Source organism: Lepus europaeus, chromosome 12 (genome assembly GCF_033115175.1).
Source record: "Lepus europaeus isolate LE1 chromosome 12, mLepTim1.pri, whole genome shotgun sequence".
Classification (NCBI taxonomy): domain Eukaryota; kingdom Metazoa; phylum Chordata; class Mammalia; order Lagomorpha; family Leporidae; genus Lepus; species Lepus europaeus.
Genome location: NC_084838.1, coordinates 24,124,062 through 24,145,079, shown reverse-complemented (window position 1 = coordinate 24,145,079; position 21,018 = coordinate 24,124,062). Strand labels below are relative to the sequence as shown.

The following is a 21,018-nucleotide window of genomic DNA, read 5'->3' as shown; positions in this document are numbered from 1 at the left end:
CAGACAGATTCACTGGTCTCTTGTCAGAGCAAATAAATAGAATGAGAGACAATAGTTTTGGCACTTGCATATTTGTTTAATATTCTTGCTCATTGCAATACTTTGGAGTATACACTTAAGTCACTGCACAGAATAGAATCTCATTACTTTGTATATGGACTGTGAGGGAATTCCATAACACGGTGAGGACCAATGTGTGAAACAGTGCTATATTAGTTGCTATACATCAATGTTTAGGAAACCTGAAGATACTTTGAAATTCTACACAAATTCAACTCAGATTTCTTTTTATAAGATCCTTGCCTATATTTAATATCTAATACTTATGATGTAAGAGTTTCCAAGAGATACTCGCAAACAGAGCTAGCAAGCCATTTTGATAGCTGTATTATTTTTGCTGATTATAAAAGGAAAGAATATATGATCCTTTCAAAAACTCAATTTAAAATACAAGGAAAGATCGAGGAAAAAAACCACCTGTATACTCCATACCCAGACAAAATCCATACAGGGGAGTATCCTTTTACCCTCTCATACTCCCCAGTCTATTACTATAAGTGAAGACATAGAACCTTTTTCATAGGCCTCATCAACCTGAGGATAAAATGAAATTATAGTGACATCAGTGTTCAAATCATATTACCTCTATCTCTTTTTTATGGGGTATTTAGGCTCCTTTAAATTTATGATTTTTATTGTTTCCTTTGCAATTGCTGACTCTGATGTTAGCCTTTGAACGGAATCTCCATCTCAGACACTTCACTTATGATGTTTCTTACTTATGAACCGTGGTAGTTATAATCCATTTAGAATTTATTTTTCCATAAGGTGTGAGACAGGAATATAACTTTACTTTTGACTGATGATGAGCCTCTTGTCTAGACACGACCTATTAATTCATCTTCCTTCACTACTTTAAATGCCTTCTTTATCACATACATATTTCTCAGTTATTCTTGGACCCACTATTCGTGGGGAGATTCTTTTTATTCCATTAATCTGCCCATTCCTGTGCCTCTGCCACTATTATTTATTTCCTATATCTTGTTAATACTTTGTAGTATTTCATAAGGCAACAGCCATTATTAGTGTTCTTTTGAAAAATTGCCTTGGCTTTCTATTCCATGGGAGCTGTGATTCGTTTTTATTGTATTTATAATATGACTTGTGATAATGCAAGTTTTCAAAAAAATAAATCAACTACTGTATTACATCAGAAGAGACTGGATTTAATATTCCCTTCTTTCTGTGGCTGATGTGTCAGGGACTTGTCTGTTTTACTGGTTGGTTTCAAGTCCCTGCTCAGAGCAGGCATTCTGTGTGTCTTGCAATGTGAACTCCTTGGGGACTGTCACATTTATAGAGGTTTGTCTGACAGAGGCAGCCTTGTCAGAATCAAACTGCTCACACCACATCTTCACTATATAACCTGCTTTTGAATTACTTATTCATGGGCAGGGAACTCTGGTGGGAATTTTCTTCCAGTCCAAGCTATGGAAATTGTCATTATATTTTAAAGTCAAGAAGACTGAATGAAAAAAAGATCGAAGACTTTAACGTGACCCCGTGGAAAGTTTATTGTCACTCCAGCAAGGTCATTTTCTGAGTAGCCAAAGACCATCGGGAGCCATGCTATCAGAATGTTGCAATGTCTTTCACTGTGATGAACCTTTAGCACTAATTTTAGGTTTTCTCAGTTATTAGTATGGGTGAAAGGCTAATTTCAAATTTTAAAATATTGAACAGATAGTCATGGTACACAGTATAAAGGAACTTGACCTCTTTTATCTTTCTTTCTATTACGTATCCCCTGACCCTAAATACAGAACTTGAATGGAAGTTAAAATCTCATTTCATCAACAGTCTTGGGTTGACTTCTCCTTCTGTGGAGTGAATCATGTAACAAAACCTCAGGAACAAATGACGGTCTTATTGGTAGTCAAAGAGGGGAAAGGAAAGGGCTGGAGGGGTAGGGGTAGAGGAAGAGAGGAGCAACGTTAATGAATGATTGAAAATACAGTGCAACTATTGCCCCATCCTGAGATTGACCCTTTTTGCTGTTGAAAAATTGAGATTATCCAGAATCCAACCATCATCCACTAACTCAGTCAAAGTCAACTTTAGCCAGGTTACAGGTAAATGAAAGATTTGGAGTAAAAGGTAAACTCACTGAAGTCTAAGGAGGAATCACAAGTGAATATTTTTATACTCTGAGGGTGAGAAATCTAATCTAAGTGTGCTATCAAAGCCGGAAGTGTAATGTAAAGATTGCTAAATATGACTTTATAAAAATCACAGAAATCTGATCAGAAAGACATTGGGAGGGGCGGGCATTGCAATGTAGCAGAATGTGCTGCTGCTTGGGACACCCACATCCCATATCGGGGATGCACATTTTGAGTCCTGGCTACTTTGCATTTCTGATCCCACTTCCTGCTGATACCTATGGGAGGCAGCCAATGATGGCCCAAGTGCTTAGATTTCTGCCACCCACATGGGAGACCTGGATGGAGATCCTGGCTCCTGGCTCCTGGCTCCTGGCTCCTGGCTTCCGCCTAGCCCAGCCCTAGCTGTTATGGGCATCTGTGGAGTAAATCAGAGAGTGGAAAATATTTATCTCTCACACTCCTCTGTCATTCTGCCTTTCAAATAAAACTAACTAGCTAATAATGCAGTGATACTTACTTTAAAAAGGTAGACATTAGAAGTTTATTCCTAGTTCCTGATTCATCTCCCATTGCCCCAGGGTGCTCCACTCCCGCTCCCTGAGTCTTCTCACTATTTACCAGGATCATCTTGCAGATTTGCTTCATGTCAGCTATTTGTAGGTAAAAACCTTCAATGAGGTCTTTTTGGCTTTGATAGCCTAAGATTGAAAGTTTACTAAAATACCAGGTATATGTGTGGTTTTTCAATAACCCATTAATTCAATAAGTACTCAGCTATAGCCTCCCAGGTCAGCCTCCATGGAAGAGTGAAAGGTACAGCACTCAACTAGGAGGGACTCTGGCAGGGGCAAATGGGGAAGAGCTTCAATATGGAACCCACTGTTAGAGATGCTGGAGACCTGTTGTCCAGGTTAGGGAGCGTAGCTGTGATGCCTGATGATTTTGTAAGTCCTATTTGAGGTGATCTTAAATAGAGGCAGGATAATAGAATTCAGAATCTGGTTTCAAATACCAGACTCACAGCTCACTGTGAGACCATGGACGAGTTACTTAATATTTGCTCCCACTTCACAGGTGTTTTGTGAAAGTAAGGGTGATTTTTATGTAAAGTGGATCATATAGTAGAGGTTCTATAACAATTACTGTCATGGTCACCATAATCTCCCAATACCATGGCTTCAAATATGTTTTATGTATTGATGGCTCCCAAATTGGTATCTCCAGCCCACTGGCCACAGAACTCCAGGGTCTATTCAACTGCTTTCCTGATATTTCAATTTAAATGGATATCACTTTGATTTATAAGCCTCTCAAACTTAACATGCCTAGAATAGAAGTTTTGGTATTTTGCCTTCTATCATTTATTCTTCCTCTAATCTTCCCCATCTCCAATCAGTGATATCACCATCCACCCTTTTTTGCCCAAACCAAATAGCTACATATCACCTTCAATCCCTCCCTTGTTCTTTTTTTTTTTTTTGACAGGCAGAATGGACAGTGAGAGAGAGAGGGACAGAGAGAAAGGTCTTCCTTTTTTGCCGTTGGTTCACCCTCCAATGGCCGCCACGGCTGGCGCGCTGCAGCCGGCGCACCGCACTGATCTGATGGCAGGAGCCAGGTGCTTATCCTGGTCTCCCATGGGGTGCAGGACCCAAGCACCTGGGTCATCCTCCACTGCACTCCCGGTCCTCAGCAGAGAGCTGGCCTGGAAGAGGGGCAACCGGGACAGAATCCAGCGCCCCAACCAGGACTAGAACCCGGTGTGCCGGCGCTGCAAGATGGAGGATTAGCCTGTTGAGCCACGGCGCCGGCCCCCTCCCTTGTTCTTACCCCTCCACACACACTTAATCTAATGGCAGGTCATGTTGATTCCGTCTTTAAAGTAGACCTCTTCATCTGCCATGTGTTTGGCCTCTCCTCTGTTTTGAACTAAAATGCTCTGTCACTTGAATTGATGATGCAGTAGACTCCCATCATTTGTACCTTATAATCTGCCCCCATCACAATCTGTTCTTATTCCTATTGTACTTAAAATAACCATCAAACTCCCCATTAAGGCTACAGGATTCTACCTTGTCTGGCCCCTGCTTCCTTCTTCATCTTTAACTCGTTCTGCCCTCCCTCCCAACCCACCACTCACAATGACCTAGGTCCTTGGGCTCTTCTTTTGGTTCACAAGCACACCAAACTCTGTCTCACTTTGGGGCTGGTACATTTGCCAGTCCTGGTGCCTGTAATGATTCTCCAAGTCTCAGATCTCAACTCCAATGTTCACATTCAAGTTCAAGACAGACCTTTCCCACCTAAAGTATGCTGTCTGCATGTCTTATTGTCATATTGTCCTGGCTGCCTCCTCCCAGGCACACGTGATTGTCTGATATTGGGGCTAACATTCAGTGGGAGTAGAGACTTGCCTTTCTCCTTAAGCTGTGTCTTCAGGATTGGAAGGTAGGAAAGGGAGGGGAGAATCACTGTTTCCAAGATGGGGATGCAGGAGGAAAGCTGGGTTTGCAAAAGGGGAAGCAGTTCTGTTTTGGAGTATTGTGTTTGGCCAGCCAAGGAGAAAGTTCATGCATTCTGAAAGTGTTTGATGGTCACAGGTCGTATGCAGTCTCTCTCTCTCTCTCTCTCACACACACACACACACACACACACGAGTCATGAATAATTTCTTTAAAGATTTATTCATTAATTTGAAAGAGATAAAAAGAGAGAGGGAAAGACAGAGATCTTCCATCCGCTGGCTCACTCCCTAGATGGCCACAGTGGCCAGCTCTGGGTCAAGCTGAAGCCAGGAGCCAGGAGCCTCATCTGGATCTCCCACATGGGTGACAGAGGCCCAAGCTCTTGGACCATCTTCTGCTGCTTTTCCCATTGCATCATTCAGGAGCTGGATTAGAAATGGAGCATATGAAGTCTATTGAAGTTTATAACTGTGAAACTGTATAGTTCTGCATATATTCCTACGGACTTGCTTCTAAGGGTACAGTTTAAAAACTTGCCATGGGTCCCCAAATCCTCTTAGTCTGGGTGGTAAATATACCATCCTAAGTGTTAAAATGATCATATGGATATAACTGAAGGTCTGGTAATAATAATAGATAGAATTAAAAAGGAGTGAATGTTCCAGCATGGAAAGCAGTCCACATAGCAGGCTCCTAGAATGACATTCTCTTTAAATAGCACTCTGACCTCAAAATCAGCCTTTAAAGCATTCTGGTCTGGCTGAAAAGCCCATGAGAGAATTTCAGGCATGGAAAGCCAAGACACTATAGCAAAAAAATATCCCACATAAAGGACCATTACCGGCGCCGCAGCTCACTAGGCTAATCCTCCGCCTTGCGGCGCCGGCACACCGGGTTCTAGTCCCGGTTGGGGCACCGGATTCTGTCCCGGTTGCCCCTCTTCCAGTCCAACTCTCTGCTGTGGCCAGGGAGTGCAGTGGAGATGGCTCAAGTGCTTGGGCCCTGCACCCCATGGGAGACCAGGAGAAGCACCTGGCTCCTGCCACCGGATCAGCGCAGTGCGCCCACCACAGCACACCAGCCGCGGCGGCCATTGGAGGGTGAACCAACGGCAAAAAAGGAAGACCTTTCTCTCTGTCTCTCTCTCTCCACTCTGCCTATCAAAAAAAAAAAAAAAAAAAGAAAGAAAGAAAGAAAGAAAGAAAAGAAAAAGAAAAAAAGAAGTGTCCATTAAAGAAGGAGGTACTTTTCTCTGAAGGGAAGAGAGAACTTCCACTTTGCTTCTGGCCTTGTCTAAATACTGACGGAGTTTGTGGATTCAGAAGGCTTGGCAGCTCATGTCAAGAGCCTGGGGTGATCACTGATGTCATAAATAAGAATGTTAATTGTTAAATTAACAACAGGAGTTATTTTGCACTAACTTTCCATGCAGGATCTCTGTCCTCAAAGAGCTATATTATAATTATGTCTAAGTGCTCACAAAAGGTGTGTCATTTTTGGATGCTTTTTAAAAGTTAATTGAGTTTCTAAAAAAAAGAAGAAATTAACTTCAAGATGCAATGACTTTGAACAGCCCTTGTCTTGGCTGTTGAGGAACATTTTTGTTGTTGTTGTTGTTGTGCAAACTGTTGAACTCTTGGTATAGAGTTGGTCTTCTGTGTATAAAGTTAATCGAAAATGGATCTTAGTGGAGAATGGGACTGGGGATGGAAGAGGGAGGAGGGGGAGGGGTGGGAGACTGGGTAGGAGGGTGAGTATGGTGGGAAGAACGATGTACTTGTGAAATGCATGAAGTTTGTATTCCTTAAATAAAATGTTTCTTTGGGGGGAAAATAAAGTAAAACTTCAAAAATAATAGTAATTTTAAAAAAGAAGTAGAGCAGCCAGGCATTCATATGGGACGCCGGTGTCAAAGACAGCTTAACCAACTGTGCTGCAATAATGACCCCTCTCAAATAAATGTTTTAAAGATTTATTTATTTGAGAGGTGGAGTTACAGATGGAGAGAGGGAAAGACAGAGAGAAAGGTCTTCCACCCACTGATTCACTCCCCAAATGGCTGCAACGGCCATAGCTGCGCCGATCCAAAGCCGGGAGTCAGGAGCTTCTTCCCAGTCTCCCACGTGGGTGCAGGGATCCAAGGACTTGGGCCATCTTCCACTACTTTCCCAGGCCATAGCATAGAGCTGGATCGGAAGAGGAGCAGCCAGAATATAACCGGCGCCCATAGAGGATGCCAGCACCACAGGCAGAGGCCTAGCCCACTACGCTATAGCCCTGGCCCTCAAATAAATTTTTAAAAGCAATAAAAATTTTTTTTCAAATTCAAAATCTCAGTCCCTCCCCCAGACTTCAAGAACCAGCATCCTTGCAGATGGGGCCCTGGAGTCTGTCTTGGCAAGCTCTCCTGTATTCCTGGTGCATACTGAAGTTGAAGAAGCCTCTGTTCTGGTTTTGTTTCCTAAAACTAGACAGGCCCATAAAGCAGGGAGCCGATGTCATTTAGGAGCCGTTTCTGTCACCTTTCAGGAGCCCCTATCAAGACTCCATTTGTCCAGCTGCCAACTTTCTGGCGGCTCTTTCCTGCCATGACTGCGTTTGACAAAGGTGAAGTTTTGACAGTTCTTAGCACCTGTAAGCTGGGACAAATTTTTTGGAGCTATGCTATTTGGAAATGAAGGGCCAGAAAAAGAGAATACTGCTCTATTTTTAGCTTTCACTTCTGCTGCGCTCTGCCTGTCATTAAATTCCGAAACATGCAGGGAGCCAATAAAAGCCAGCACAGTTCAGGGGAAAGCCTGGTTTTTGCTGGATGCGCTTAGTCTATCCTATTAGATACTGAGGCTGAGGTCCTTATAATACTGGCCCTCAGAGACAACACAAAGGGAATTGGAGTGGAGTTGGGGAGTCTGTAGATGTCAATGTATTTAAATTGAGGGCTTCCTGTGACAGCATGACTTTGGAGCCAAGTGAAAAATCAGTTATGTTTTTTCGGGTCTTTTGAATGTCAAAACTCTGTTGTGAAATGGACTCCCTTGAGACGAGGCTTACTACGTCTTTCTGTTCCAGCCTCTGTCCCTGGGCACTACTGTTGGGGGTGGTTTTGGTGATGTTACTGCTGTGTCAAAAGGAGAGAGTTAGAGGGACATGTGCCTGTGGGTGCCCAGAGTCACCAAGCTGCCGTGGCTGAAGAGGCTGACCAATGCCTGGGCTCCATCAGCTAGAAAATGGATTTTGCAATGGAAACAGATCTCTGATAAAGCCCTGGAGCACAACCAACAGAAACACATTGTACTGCAAGCTTCTGCATGTGGTTTCTTTATTATTATTATTATTATAAAACACTGCCCTGTAACTTGAAAATAACAGTGTTTTTTATACTTTGCTTGGTGGTAGATGCAAACTATGTATATAGAACACATTTGCAGGCAACATGCTACCATTGATGTGTAACTTTTTAAGTGTATTGCAGTGTGGGGAGTGGTTTCTGTCTGTAGTCACTTCAGCAGTGCAGTAAGGAATCATTTATAAGAGGGTACTTGTAGAAAAGTAGAATTAAAAATAACTTTGGTTTAGGCCGGCGCCATGGCTCACTAGGCTAATCTTCTGCCTGCGGCTCCGGCACTCCGGGTTCTAGTCCCAGTTGGGGTGCCGGTTCTGTCCTGGTTCCTCCTCCAGTCCAGTTCTCTGCTGTGGCCTGGGAAGCAGTGGAGGATGGCCCAAGTGCTTGGGCCCTGCACCTGCATGGGAGACCAGGAAGAAGCACCTGGCTCCTGGCTTCAGATCGGCGCAATTGCCGGCCGTAGCAGCCATTTGGGGGGTGAACCAACAGAAGGAAGACCTTTCTCTCTGTCTCTCTCTCTCAGTGTCTAACTCTGCCTGTCAAAAAAAAAATTAAAAAAAAAAACAACTTTGGTTTAAAAAATTGAAATCAGGGGCCAGCATTATAGTGCTGGCATCCCACATCAGGATGTTGGTTCAAGTCCCAGCTGCTCTGCTTCCAATCCAGCTCCCTGCTAATGCACTTGGGAAAGCAATGAAAGATGGGTTAAGTACTTGGGCCCCTGGCACCCATGTGGGAGACCCAGATGGAGTTCCTGGCTCCTGGCTTCAGCCTGGCCCACCCCAGCTGTTGTAGCCATTGAGTAGTAACCCAGCAAATGGAAGATTCTCAATCTCTCTCTCTCTCTCCCTCTCCCTCCCTCTCTCCCTTCCCCCCTTCCTTTTTCTCTTTGTCACTGTGCCTTTCAGATAAATGTATCTTGAAAAAAATGAAATCTGCACATAGATTTTTTTCATTATATATGTTTTCCATGAGCTCTTTGAAGACCATTCATGCCTGTGGATTTGTTTCTTTCTTGCATCAAAATGAACTTATCTTTTCATTCCATTTCCCATGAACCTTTTGAAGTACCCTGATTTATGAACAAACTCATGTCTATCTCTAATGATTGGAAAAATAGCAGGTCAAGTGTAAAATTTGCCTCTTTGTACACTATAGGAGTAACCAAACAAATGCACATCGTGAGTTACACTGAGACTATTTGGAATTGAAAGGCAGGAATAGTACGAGTAAGCGCCCTGGCTATATTGATGATGGTTTGCTCCCAAAGGGACCATCCTGGAAAGTCAGGAATTCTAACCTCTTGCAATATGCTCCTGGGCACCCCGCCAGGTCTCCATGGTAATGTCTAACTTATTATTACTAAATGTGAGTAATTTTTAAAAACTCCTTTTGGGGGGATGGTTTTTATTAAATAGCCTTTAATCCCACATAAAAACGAGAGGCCACAGAACTGTGCATCCTTTGCTCCTATGAGCTGCAAAGAAATCCCCTTCTCACCTGCCTGCCTTGGCTCTTGGTCATTATGAAAGCTCTCGCCTTTCCCTTTGCTCGACCTGCCTAACAAAATTCTAACAAAGTTCTGGGTGGAGGTGATACCGGGGAAGCCAGGGACCCAGGAGGCCCAGCCCTTACCCTACTCTGGCTGGCTTCATTTCTATTATTCCTTTGGTTGCTGGGAAGAATTGGGCATGCCCCCTGTGTCATCACAATGGTCCAGTCCCCTGGTGCTTGGCCTGTCCATGACACGCCCTCTGGTCCTCAGCCCTGATGTGCAGGAACCACTCTGTACAGACATTGGGGAGCTACTGTCTGCCGTGCAGGGGTTGTGTAAGTGGAAACCACCCACCTCTCCTTGCTCTTAGGGAACTTCAGCACTTGTCTCTCTTGAGCTGTTTTCATATCCCTTCTCAAAGCAGGTGTCCCTCCCTCCCAACTACTGACCTCAAATAAAGCCATTTTATTCCTTTCCACAGCCTCCTCATTCACTGGCACAGGTGGGCCTGCATGATTTCATTGATGTGTGGGGACCACTCTAGAGGATGGTTGGAAATCATTTAAGGGGATTTTAAGATGAGGCATGACACAGATTAATCCTTAAAAGATGCTTAAACATGAGCTGGAAATTAGGTGATCATAGGAAATTTTATAATTAATGAGACTGCACTTTCAAAGAAAAATGTCTGTGTTTTAGAGACTCATACTGAGATACTGATGGGTGAAACATCAAGATGTTTTCTATTTATTTTAAAATGCTTTGGTGATTGTGCGGTTGTGTGAATGTGGCCTGTTGAAATCCTTGCTTAGTATATACTAAGTTGATCTTCAGTATATGAAGGTAATTGAAAGTGAAACTCAATAAAGGGTGGGATGGGAGAGGGAGAAGGGAGGGCCACAGGAGGGAGGGAGGTTGGGGGGGAAGCCACAACAATACAAAAGTTGCACTTTGTAAATTCACATTTATGAAATAAAAAATTTAAAAATTTAAAAAAAATAAATAAAATGCTTTGGTGAACAGATATATGGAACATGTGGCAAAATATTCATGATTGTTCAATCTAGGTGAGATTATGTGGGGATTTACAATACAGTTCACTCTGTTTTTTTTTTTTCTGGGTATTAAAAAAATCCTTTTTAATCATAGAAAAATAGAAATAAAGCCCTCTGGAGGAAAGCAGGAGGCAAGGTGGTGAGGAAGTGAAGGCGGTGATTCAGGTGAACCTTGCTGAGGGGCAGAGCTGACCCTGTGCCCTGCAGGTGGAGAGTTGGGTATGGACTGACAGGTCTCTTGTCTGTTGTCTTCCCTCATTCCCATAGTCCAAAGTGCTTCGAGAAAAATGGCTGCTGCAAGGTGTACCTGCCGGAACTGCTGAAGAGGAGGAAGCCAGGAGGCGGCAGTCTGAGGAAGATGAGTTCAGGGTCAAGCAGCTGGAAGACAACATTCAGAGGTAGGCGGTTGCCAGCCCTGCCACCCTGTGCGGTAGCTTTACGGTGCAATTACCACTGGTTCCTCTAGGGGCGCTTGTCCTCGCAGCCACCCTGTTGCTTTAGCGTCTCAGCCCGTCACTGTATTGGGCTGGAATCGCGTGCGGCGATGTCTTCGTGGGCCAGTGAGGTGTGGTGAGCAGCCTGCCCCATCACTGAACGCCCCTCTGGAGACCTTGTATTTTTGTCTTTTCCAACGTTGGGTCAAGCTGTTGGCTGTCGTTGCTGCTCCGACCAGTTGGAAATGGGGGATCCACAGCCAAGGGTCCTGGAGTTGCACTGAAGTGCACGGAAGCGCTGAGTGAGGCCACTCTGAGTGCTCTGTGACCGTGCTCCGAAAGTGGACTTTGTGACACCTGCTCCCGCTGCTCCGAGGACAGCTTGTGTCCTTTATGGTTCTCAGCCAGGTTCTGACCATGACTGTCAGTGTGGGAGACAGGTTACCTGTCCGTATAGGAGCCAGTGGCTGGCCAGGTTCATGTAGGACCAAAAGTATAGGTTTCCACTTGGGAACAGTACCCCCTCCCCGGGCCCCAGGACACCTGGCCTGAGACGGCAGCTGGAGGCAGAAGGAGGTGGGTGCAGCTGTCTCAGGCAAGTCCAGGCCTCCATCCCATCTGGCCAGGTCTGCTGAAGTCTCACCCTCTGGTGCTCTGTTTTTTCCTGAGGCTATGAGCACCTTTGAGGCACAAAGGCTGATAGCTAAACCACCATCAGTCATTTACACCCTGGAGCAAGTGGCGACTGAGGGACACCTAGGGGAACCCAAAGATGCCACTAAAGGGAAGGGCAGGCTGACTGTAGACCTCAAAGGCAGACTTGAACCTGTGTGCCCACTTTGCCCAGGTCCTAGTGTCCCTTAGAGAGTGTTCGGAGCAGCTTTTAAGCTTTGCTTGATCAGGAAACCAGCCAAGAAGGTTTGTGGGGTAGGTGTGTGTGTGTGTGTGTGTGTATGAGATACTTTTTCTTAGTGAAGGCTAAACTGTTAACAGCCCTTTATATTATGTCTGTAGTATAAATTAATGTATTCTATATAATGATATATATACACACTATATATATATACATATATATCCATATAATAGATGTTGGTGTCTACAAAAGACAAAAGGGATTTGAGAAATGGGCTAGCATTAACTATGTGACCCTTTCTATGTTTCTTAAATGGCATTGGAAAGTGATAGCATTACTGGGTGCTTATTAATAAATTTGCAATATGAATAAGCCTTGTGGGTTCTTGCCTAATATTCAGAGAAGAATTCTGAATACTGGCATAAATGAACGAGGCAGCCTGATAAGTTTTAAGCTCTTTTTAGTCAGTGAGAGAAATGCATAGGAGAGTGATGGCTCTATCTAAGAAAGAGAAATCTGGATTCATACTGAGCACTGGGAGCCAGCCTTGTGGAGGAGCATGCAGGCCAGGAAGCATGGAGCAGGTGGCCCAAAGGCCACACGCCCTGAAGGTGCAGGGCAGTAAGGGCCCATGGTGGCAAAAGAGGGCAAAAGGCAAAAAAGGGCTGGGCCCAGGCCTTTAATCCACTTCCAAAGGGGAGTGGTTAATTAGCTTTATTGGCAGGTGGGCACACAGGTGTGGTCAGGTAGGGGCATGAGGTCACACTGGAGGCGTGGTGAAGGCATGGTCTTCTAGCTCACAAACCTGATCAATTTTATCCTGTATGCCTGCCTACAACAATAGTTTCCAACCAAATTGGCAGCTTCGTTTCACCTTGGCCTGAATACAAATACACTGTTATTGTGGTCCCATAGGTAGTGACTTTTTTTTGTTTTTGTTTTTGTTTTGTTTTTTTATTATTATTATTATTTTTAGACAGGCAGAGTGGACAGTGAGAGAGAGACAGAGAGAAAGGTCTTCCTTTGCCGTTGGTTCACCCTCCAATGGCCGCCGCTGTAGGTGCGCTGCGGCCGGCGCACCGCGCTGATCCAATGGCAGGAGCCAGGTGCTTCTCCTGGTCTCCCATGCGGGTGCAGGGCCCAAGCACTTGGGCCATCCTCCACTGCACTCCCGGGCCACAGCAGAGAGCTGGCCTGGAAGAGGGGCAACCGGGACAGGATCGGTGCCCCGACCGGGACTAGAACCTGGTGTGCCGGCGCCGCAAGGCGGAGGATTAGCCTAGTGAGCCGCGGCGCCGGCGTGACTTTTTTTTTAAGGATTTTATTTATGTATTTGAGAGGTACAATTATAGACAGGGGGAGAGACAGAGAGAAAGGTCTTCTATCTGCTGGTGCACTCCCAAATGGCCACAGTGGCTGGAGCTGGACCAGTTTGAAGCCAGGGAGCCAGAAGCTTCTTCTGGGTCTCCCATGCAGGTGCAGGGGCCCAAGCACTTGGGCCATCTTCCACTGCTTTCCCAGGCCATAGCAGAGGGCTGGATTGGAGGAGGAGCAGACAGGACTAGAATCGGTGCCCGTTTGGGATACTGGCACCACAGTTGGAAGCTTAGTCCATAAGCCACAGTGCCAGTCCCGTGGTAACTCCTACCTGTGGACTGAACCAATATACTTGGAGAATAGTGTTAGGTTGAGGCTGTTTTGGCTACACTGACCATTAGAGTTAAGAAGCAAGCTTGAGGGGCTGGTTTATATTTCAAGTGGGCATGAACATAATTCAGAAAAATAAAGAAAACCTGTTTTACCTCTTGGGTCAAGAGAAAAAGGTGCACCTTCAATATATGTGGGCAGTCTGTCTGAGTCTTTTTAGGAGCCAGATTCCTGAGATAGAAGGACAGAAATTGCGGTGGGCTGAAGGAGCGGTGGTCAGCCTGCATTCAGGACCCGTTTCTTCTGCCTCAGCCGTGACTTTGCCAGCCCTGGCCACATGGGCTAAGCTGTGTTTCTGCAGGAGCAGAACTGCTGTGGGCATCGAGTCCTCCCCAGCGCCCCCTGAGTGGGGCATTCTTCTTACTCTGCAAGTCAGTTTCTCCTTCCCCTCATCTAAAGCAAGATGTCACTTACTATACCATTAAGCATCTTAAATTTTTTTAAATTTATTGACTTTAAGAAACAGAGTGACAGAGACAGACAAAGCACTCACCTGCTAGTTCATTCCCCAAATACCTGCAACAGCCAGGGCAGGGCCAGTCCAAAGCTGGGCGGCTGAGAACTCAAGCCAGGTCTCCTATATGAATGGCAGGGCCCCATTGCTTGAGCCATCACCACTGCCTCCCCGGGTCTGCGTTAGCAGGAAGCTGGAGTCAAGAGTCAGCGCTGAACAGGGGTATTGAGCCCGGGTGCTCCAGTATGAGACACAGGCACCCTAACCTCTAAGTTAAATGCCAGTCTGCCACATTTAGCATCTTTATTCTGCAGTCCTAAAGGAATTAAGAAACTGCTCTCTTCCTGCAGAGGGTCCTCAGCCACCTAAAACACTTCCCTGTGTTTGAGCATAGCTCCGTTGTGTCTCACAGAACTCAGCTGTAAAGGCTCATTTTATTTTATTTATTTTTTTGACAGGCAGAGTGGATAGTGAGAGAGAGAGACAGAGAGAAAGGTCTTCCTTTTTGCCGTTGGTTCACCCTCCAGTGGCCGCTGCAGCCGGCGCATCTCGCTGATCCGAAGCCAAGAGCCAGGTGCTTCCTCCTGGTCTCCCATGGGGTGCAGGGCCCAAGCACTTGGGCCATCCTCCACTGCATTCCCGGGCCGTAGCAGAGAGCTGGCCTGGAAGAGGGGCAACCGGGATAGAATCCGGCGCCCCGACCGGGACTAGAACCCGGTGTGCCTGCACCGCAAGGCGGAGGATTAGCCTGTTAAGCCACGGCACCAGCCTAAAGGCTCATTTTAAACATAAGAACCCTACACTGTTCCAAAGTCTCCCGGGGTTGGCTGGTATGGCTGTGCTTGGGCTTTGTGACTGGGCTTGGCTGAGTGACTCTTAGCTGATTTTCCCGTTCACTAACAAGCCCACTATCGTGGTGGTTAGCCACCATGACATTTCCTTTTTACGGCTGTGGCAGAGGTGCAGGAAGGCTAAGTAGAAACAAGACTCAGAACTGCTCACCAGCCGTAGCCCAAGCCAGTCAATGGTCAAGCCCAAAACCAAGGTAAGGGAGACAGCCAGCCAACCTTCAGTGGAAGGAGCACAGACCAGGCAAGGGTGAAGGATAGGGGTGAATGATTCCGTCTTCGGGAAGCATGATTGTTGAATTGGAAACTGACTACTGTTAGAGAAACTTCAGGAAAGCCAGATAATAAGAAAGAAGATAAACTAAGACAAACCCGAAACACAGAGGGAAAGGAAGAAGAGAGAAAGAGAGAATGTGAGTGACTTTGAGATTGAATTCAGAACCTGATCTTTATGTGATAAGAGTCCCGGAAACTATTTGCAGATGCACTAGACAAAGGAATTCTGAAGGAAGTGTCCTCTGGCTGGCATCGTGGCACAGCTAGTCAGGCTGCCACCTGCAGCACTGGCATCACTCACGGGCACTGTTTTGAGTCCTGGTACTCTGCTTCTGATCCAGCTCCCTGCTAATGTGCCTGGGAAAGAGGCAGAGGATGGCCCAAGTGCTTGCACCCCTGACAGCCGTGTGGGAGACTCAGAGGAAGTTCCAGACTCCTGGCTTTGGCCTGGCTCAGCCCTAGCCATTGTGGCCATTTGAGAAGTGAACCAGTGGATGGAAGATTGTCTCTCTGTGTCTCTCTCTCTCTCTCTCTCTCTCTCTCTCTGTAACTCTGCCTTTCAACTAAACAAATCTTAAAAAAAAAAAAAAAAAAAATGAAGGAAACACCCTGTGTTTGAAGATAAACACTAATCTGTAGATCTTTAGCTTCGGGCCTCACTGATCCTAACCACTCCCTAGCTGTAGTTAGATTCTCCTAAGGAGATGAGCAAACTGTTCTCAAGCTGTAAAATGTATGAGTAGAGTTGTGTCGTGAAGGTATTTTTAGTCCTTGTTAAACCAAGAGTTGCTTAAAGAAATTGAGGGAGGAATCCAGGATAGTAATCAAAAAAACATAAGGAAAGATTAAGGGGGGAGTGAGTCATTTAGTTTAGAAAACGAAAAGATAATAGCAACCTAACTTAGAACTTCAAGGGTATAAAGATTTAAGCCCAGTCTAATTCTTTATGTCTGAGCCATTCTGAAAATGATAGACTTCAAATAAATTGTATGAACTTGCACTTAGCCTTGTGTCTGTTTCCTTAGATATCTTTAAGAAGAAAGAAGGCAATCACCTTTTGCATTCTTTTTTTTTTTTTTTTTGAGGGGGATTTATTTATTTGAGAGGCAGAGTGATAGAGAGAGGGAGAGACAGAGAGAGAGGTCTTCCATCCACTGGTTCACTCCCCAAATGGCCACAATGCTCAGAGCTGGGCCAATCTGAAGCCAGGAACCAGGAGCTTCTTCCAGCTCTTCCATGCAGGTGCAGGGCCCAAGGACTTGGACCATCTTCCACTGCTTTCCCAGATGCATTAGCAGAGAGCTGGATTGGAAGTCCAGCAGTTGGGGCCTGAACCGGTGCCCATATAGGATGCCTGCACTGCAGGCGGAAGCTTAGCCTATTACACCACAGTGCCAGCCTCCACCTTTTTCATTCTGTGTCTAAGATTCTTTGCAGTACTATTAGCTGCACAAAAAAGTTCTAGGTTTTCAAGCATAGTTTCTTCCAAAATGTTATTTATGAATCAGTGGTGGTTTGGCATGGAGAATGTTGTCTCTCTTCCAGAACTATTAGATATAGTGTTTAGGTTTTTTACTTTGAGAGGCAGAAAGATAGGGGAGAGCTGATGGGAGGAGCACCCCATCCACTGGTTCACTCCCCAAATGCTTGAAATGACTATGGCTGGGCAAGGCCGAAGCTGGGAGCCAGGGCTGATGTTGTCGTGCAGCAGGTTAAACCACTGCCTGCATTGCCTGCATCCCATATTGGAGCACCAGTTCAAGTTCCAGCTTCTTTGCTCCTGATCCAGCTCCCTGCCAATGCACCCGGGAAAGCAGGAGAGGATGGCCCAAGTACTTTGACCTCTGCTACCCATGTGGGAGACCTGGATGGAGTGATATAGCCATCTGGGGAGTGAATCAGCCAATGGGAGATCTGCCTCTGTCTCTTTGTCATTCTGCCTTTCAAATAAATGAAATAGATCTTTAGTGAATTTAATCTGGGAACCGTAAACTCAATGTAGGTGTTCCTCTTGAGTGGCAAGAACTCAGTTTCTTCACCCATCACCATTGCCTCCCAGAGTCTGCACTGGCAGAAAACGAGAAAAGAAGGAGAGAAAGGAGGGAGGGAGGATGGAAGAAAAAATGTAACTGGAATATTAAACTCTGGGCATGAGTGTCACCTGAGAAGCTTTTAATAAAATAAAGATTGTGTGGTGGGTATTATGGCACAGTAGGTTAAGCCACTGCTTGGGCCTCTCACATACTGTATCAGAGGGTAGCTTCCAGTCCTGGCTGCTCTGCTTCCAATCTAGTTCCCTGCTAATGTACCTGGGAAAGCAACAGAAGATGGTCCAAGTGGTTGGGCCCATGTACCCATGTGGGAGATCCAGATGGAGTTCCAGGCTCAGGGCTTTGGCTTGGTCCAGTCTCAGCCATTGTGGCCATTTGGGGATTGAACCAAACTGATGAAAGAGATCTTTCTCTCTGTCTGTCTGTCTCTGTAACTCTGCCTTTCAAGCAAATGAAATAAAACCTTTTGAAAAATAAGGATTTGCACATCTCATTATGGGAAGTTTAGATTCAGTGTCTCAAGTAAGGAGCCCTGGAATATGTGTTTTTTGAAGAGTGCTCCAGATAATTATGTTGTATGGTGAGAATCAAGAATGATTGATGTAAATGGGGAAAAGATAGACCATCAGTGAAATCCTATTTTAACATCCAGCAACCCCTCAAGGGGAGCGGGAAGTAAATAAAATTTTAAGAAAATTTACGTTCCACCCAAGGCTAAAGAAGGACAACCAGAGGGCTGGCATTGTGGCATAGTGGGGAGGCTACCGCCTGCAATGCCAGCATCCCATGTGGGTACCGGTTCAAGTCCCGGCTGCTCCACTTCCAATCCAGCTCCCTGCTGATGGCCTGGGAAAGCAATGGAAGATGGCCCAAGTGCTGGGGTTCCTGCCCCCATGTGGGAGACCCAGAAGAAGCTCCTGGCTCCTGGCTTTGTACTGGCCTAGCTCTAGCCATTGTAGCCAGCAGATGGAAGATACACCTTTCTCTCTCTCTCTCTCACACTCTCTCTCACTCTCTCTCTCCCTCCCTCCCTCCCCCTCTCTCCCCCTCTCTCTGTAAACTCGTCCTTTCAAATAAATAAATAAATCTTAAAAAATAAAGAAAGACAACCTTGACCTGTGATTCTGAGCCTTCCTACAACGCAAGGCAATTTGAAACCTGTTTTGGGGACTCCTGAGGGTGAGAGTAGCTCTGGCATGGAGCTAAAGTCTCTCTCCATAAGGCCCATGGTTGAGCCAAGTTTTCATTTGAACTTGATTAGATACAGTCTTGGTTTACCAGGCCAAAGACGATACAGGTCAGGAAAGCTGGCGACTTTCCCATAGGCCAGGAAATTCTATCCTCTTTCGAAGATTTCTGGCTGAAACTAAAAGTGGTATGGCCTTGGAGTGATAACATCAATGCAGCTAGAGGGGAAGAAGGGGATCTGGTCACTCCCATGGATAAACAGATCATCATTCTTTTATACTGCTTTTCTCTGAGTAACATCAGGATTCTGTCCTTGGCTCGCTGGAAACCGGAGGTAGAATAAGCTAAATAAGATTGGAATACAGTTTTTTAAACATTTTATTTTCATTTTATATGAAAGGCATAGGGACTCAGAGAGAGATCGGACACAGAAAGATCTTCCATCCACTGGTTCACTCTTCAAATGGCCTCAATAGCCAGGGTTAGCCAGGCCAAAACCAGAAGCCTGGAACTGAAACTGGGTCTCCCCCATGAGTGACAGGGATTCAACTGCTCGAGCTGTCACCTGCTGCCTCTCGAGATACACGTTAGCTGGAACCTGCAATAGTAAGCAGAGCCACGACTCAAACCCAAGCTCTCCAGTGTGGGGTCTGGGCATCCCAAATAGTGTCTTAACTGAGGCACCAAATGCCCGTCCCAAGATCGGAATTGTTGGAAGGAAAATTTGTACACATACTTTCTTAAATTCTCAGTGTCCACATCTTCTGTATGCTTTCTTTTCCATGCAGTGTGATGAGAAAGCCCAAGGGCTTGTTTCTGGTCTGGGCCCATTGTCAACCATTGTCCCTGCCACCACCATGCCGAGGGTCCCTGGGGCGACACATGGACCTCACATGAATGCTGTTAGGGATGTCTGGCCATTAACTCCACACTGGCCTTGTTTGCTTCATATCTCCTGCAAGCAACAACTCTTGTCGCTTGCCTTGTGATTCCCCTCTTAAGATTCTCTTTAATTTCATCAGCTTTTATTCAAGCATTAGAAATTAAGTGTCCTCAACTTTGACTAGTAAGAAATACGTGAGAAATTTGTCTCCCACTCCTCTCTGCCATCCCATCCTTTGGAATTACTCCAGGGAAAATGAGAAATCTCATGGAGTATTAAATGGAAATGGAATGAACTGTCAGAAAGCCAGGGCGATAATTCACTGAGGGACCTTGAACAAGTCTCTCACTCTCTCTGGTCACAATTTCCTTATCTCATCCGTGACAGATCCCTCAGGGTCTTCCAGCTCCAATACACTGAAGATTTTCCTAATTTGAGGAATTGGCTAAAAGTCTATTTTCTGGAATAGTGCATACCTGTCACAGTTGTGAAATAAGTGGTTTTGGAGGTAGGTCAGAATGGGGAGTTAAATAGTTAAATTCTCCAGAAACAAGAGCCTCATGTCTAAGTAACTGACTCATCAGAGAGGTGACTGATTCATCTGAACAGCTGTCTGTTCTGAAATGTGTCACATAAATATTCATTGAATAAAATACTGAAGTCCTAGTTCCCATCCCAGACAGGGTCATGTAACTTTATAAAAATTCAAGATTCATGAAACTGGTCCATTTCTGCTTCTGACTTAAGAGTTTCTGAGTGCCCTCTGTTTGTCTCTGCTGAGTACCGGAATTTCCTTCGTTTTCCTCAGCGCAGAAGCATGGAGACATCAGGCACAAGCATGTGTTTTCTCGTGTCATGGGATTCGGCACCCAGGAAGATGACAGGCACTCACAACTCTCCTAGAAAAGGCAACCACGGAAATGTTCATTGAAATGCCAAAGAAGCCTTGCTTGGGATTCATTGTGTTCTTCCTACTTGCTAATTTTAATTCCATGATGCACTGTTCTTCGGTTGCAGGGAGTGGCACACTCCACATTACTTTCCACACCTGTGTGCTTTCAGCCTGGGCGTAAAGTCAGGGTGGGATTCAGTTGCAGTCAACAATCCAGTCGCGTTATTGTTCACAGTCCTTGCTTTTCCATCAAAATAGAACTATATATACTATAAACTCTATGGTTTTATCATCATATCTACTACTATTTATGGGTATTTATGGTATCTACTGTTCTGAGTACTGGCCTAGATTTTTTTACTTCCACTTAATTTGTTATTTTTCTCACTTAAGCCTCATAATGGGAAAATGATGATGATAGAGAAAATGAGGCATAGGAGGGGAACTTTCTGGCCCAAATGACCCCATTAAGAAATGAAAGAGCAAGTATTTGAATTCAGTTCTGCCTAATTCCAATCCATGTGCTCAAAAGTCCCAACAAACGGTATTTTAAGCTCGATTTATTGTGAAATTACCCTAAAGTTCACCTCGTCATGCAGGAGGAGGGACAGGTAACGTGATCCTCCCCCCATGGCTCCGCTCCGCGAGTGCTTCATCATCCAGGAGTGTAGCAACACGCACCAAGCCCCAGGGACGGCCAGCTTCATCCTGTCATTCGTGGTCATTGCCACTGGCGAGACCGCCTCCTCCGGGTTCTTTCAGGAAGTTCATGTTGCAATTTAGGCTTTGTTCCCTTCTGCGTTCTGAAGCCCTTGGCCCTTGGTTATATCTTCTTAGCTGTAGACCGCCTGAATCTCTGCTGCAGACTGTGTGATGATTCAAAGTATTGTCAGCATTGCACTGATG

The 21,018-nt window shown here is 45.4% G+C and overlaps 1 protein-coding gene across 7 annotated transcripts in view; it reads left to right on the top strand.

The window, feature by feature from the left end:
* The window catches only part of PALM2AKAP2 (PALM2 and AKAP2 fusion), a 371,129-nt gene that overhangs the window by 92,914 nt on the left and 257,197 nt on the right, over positions 1-21,018 (top strand). For all 7 annotated transcript variants that reach the window (XM_062207779.1, XM_062207778.1, XM_062207783.1 and 4 more), the window contains one exon: positions 10,794-10,924. In XM_062207779.1, coding sequence (XP_062063763.1) covers positions 10,794-10,924 — 131 coding nt within the window. The remainder of the gene's footprint in view (positions 1-10,793; positions 10,925-21,018) is intronic.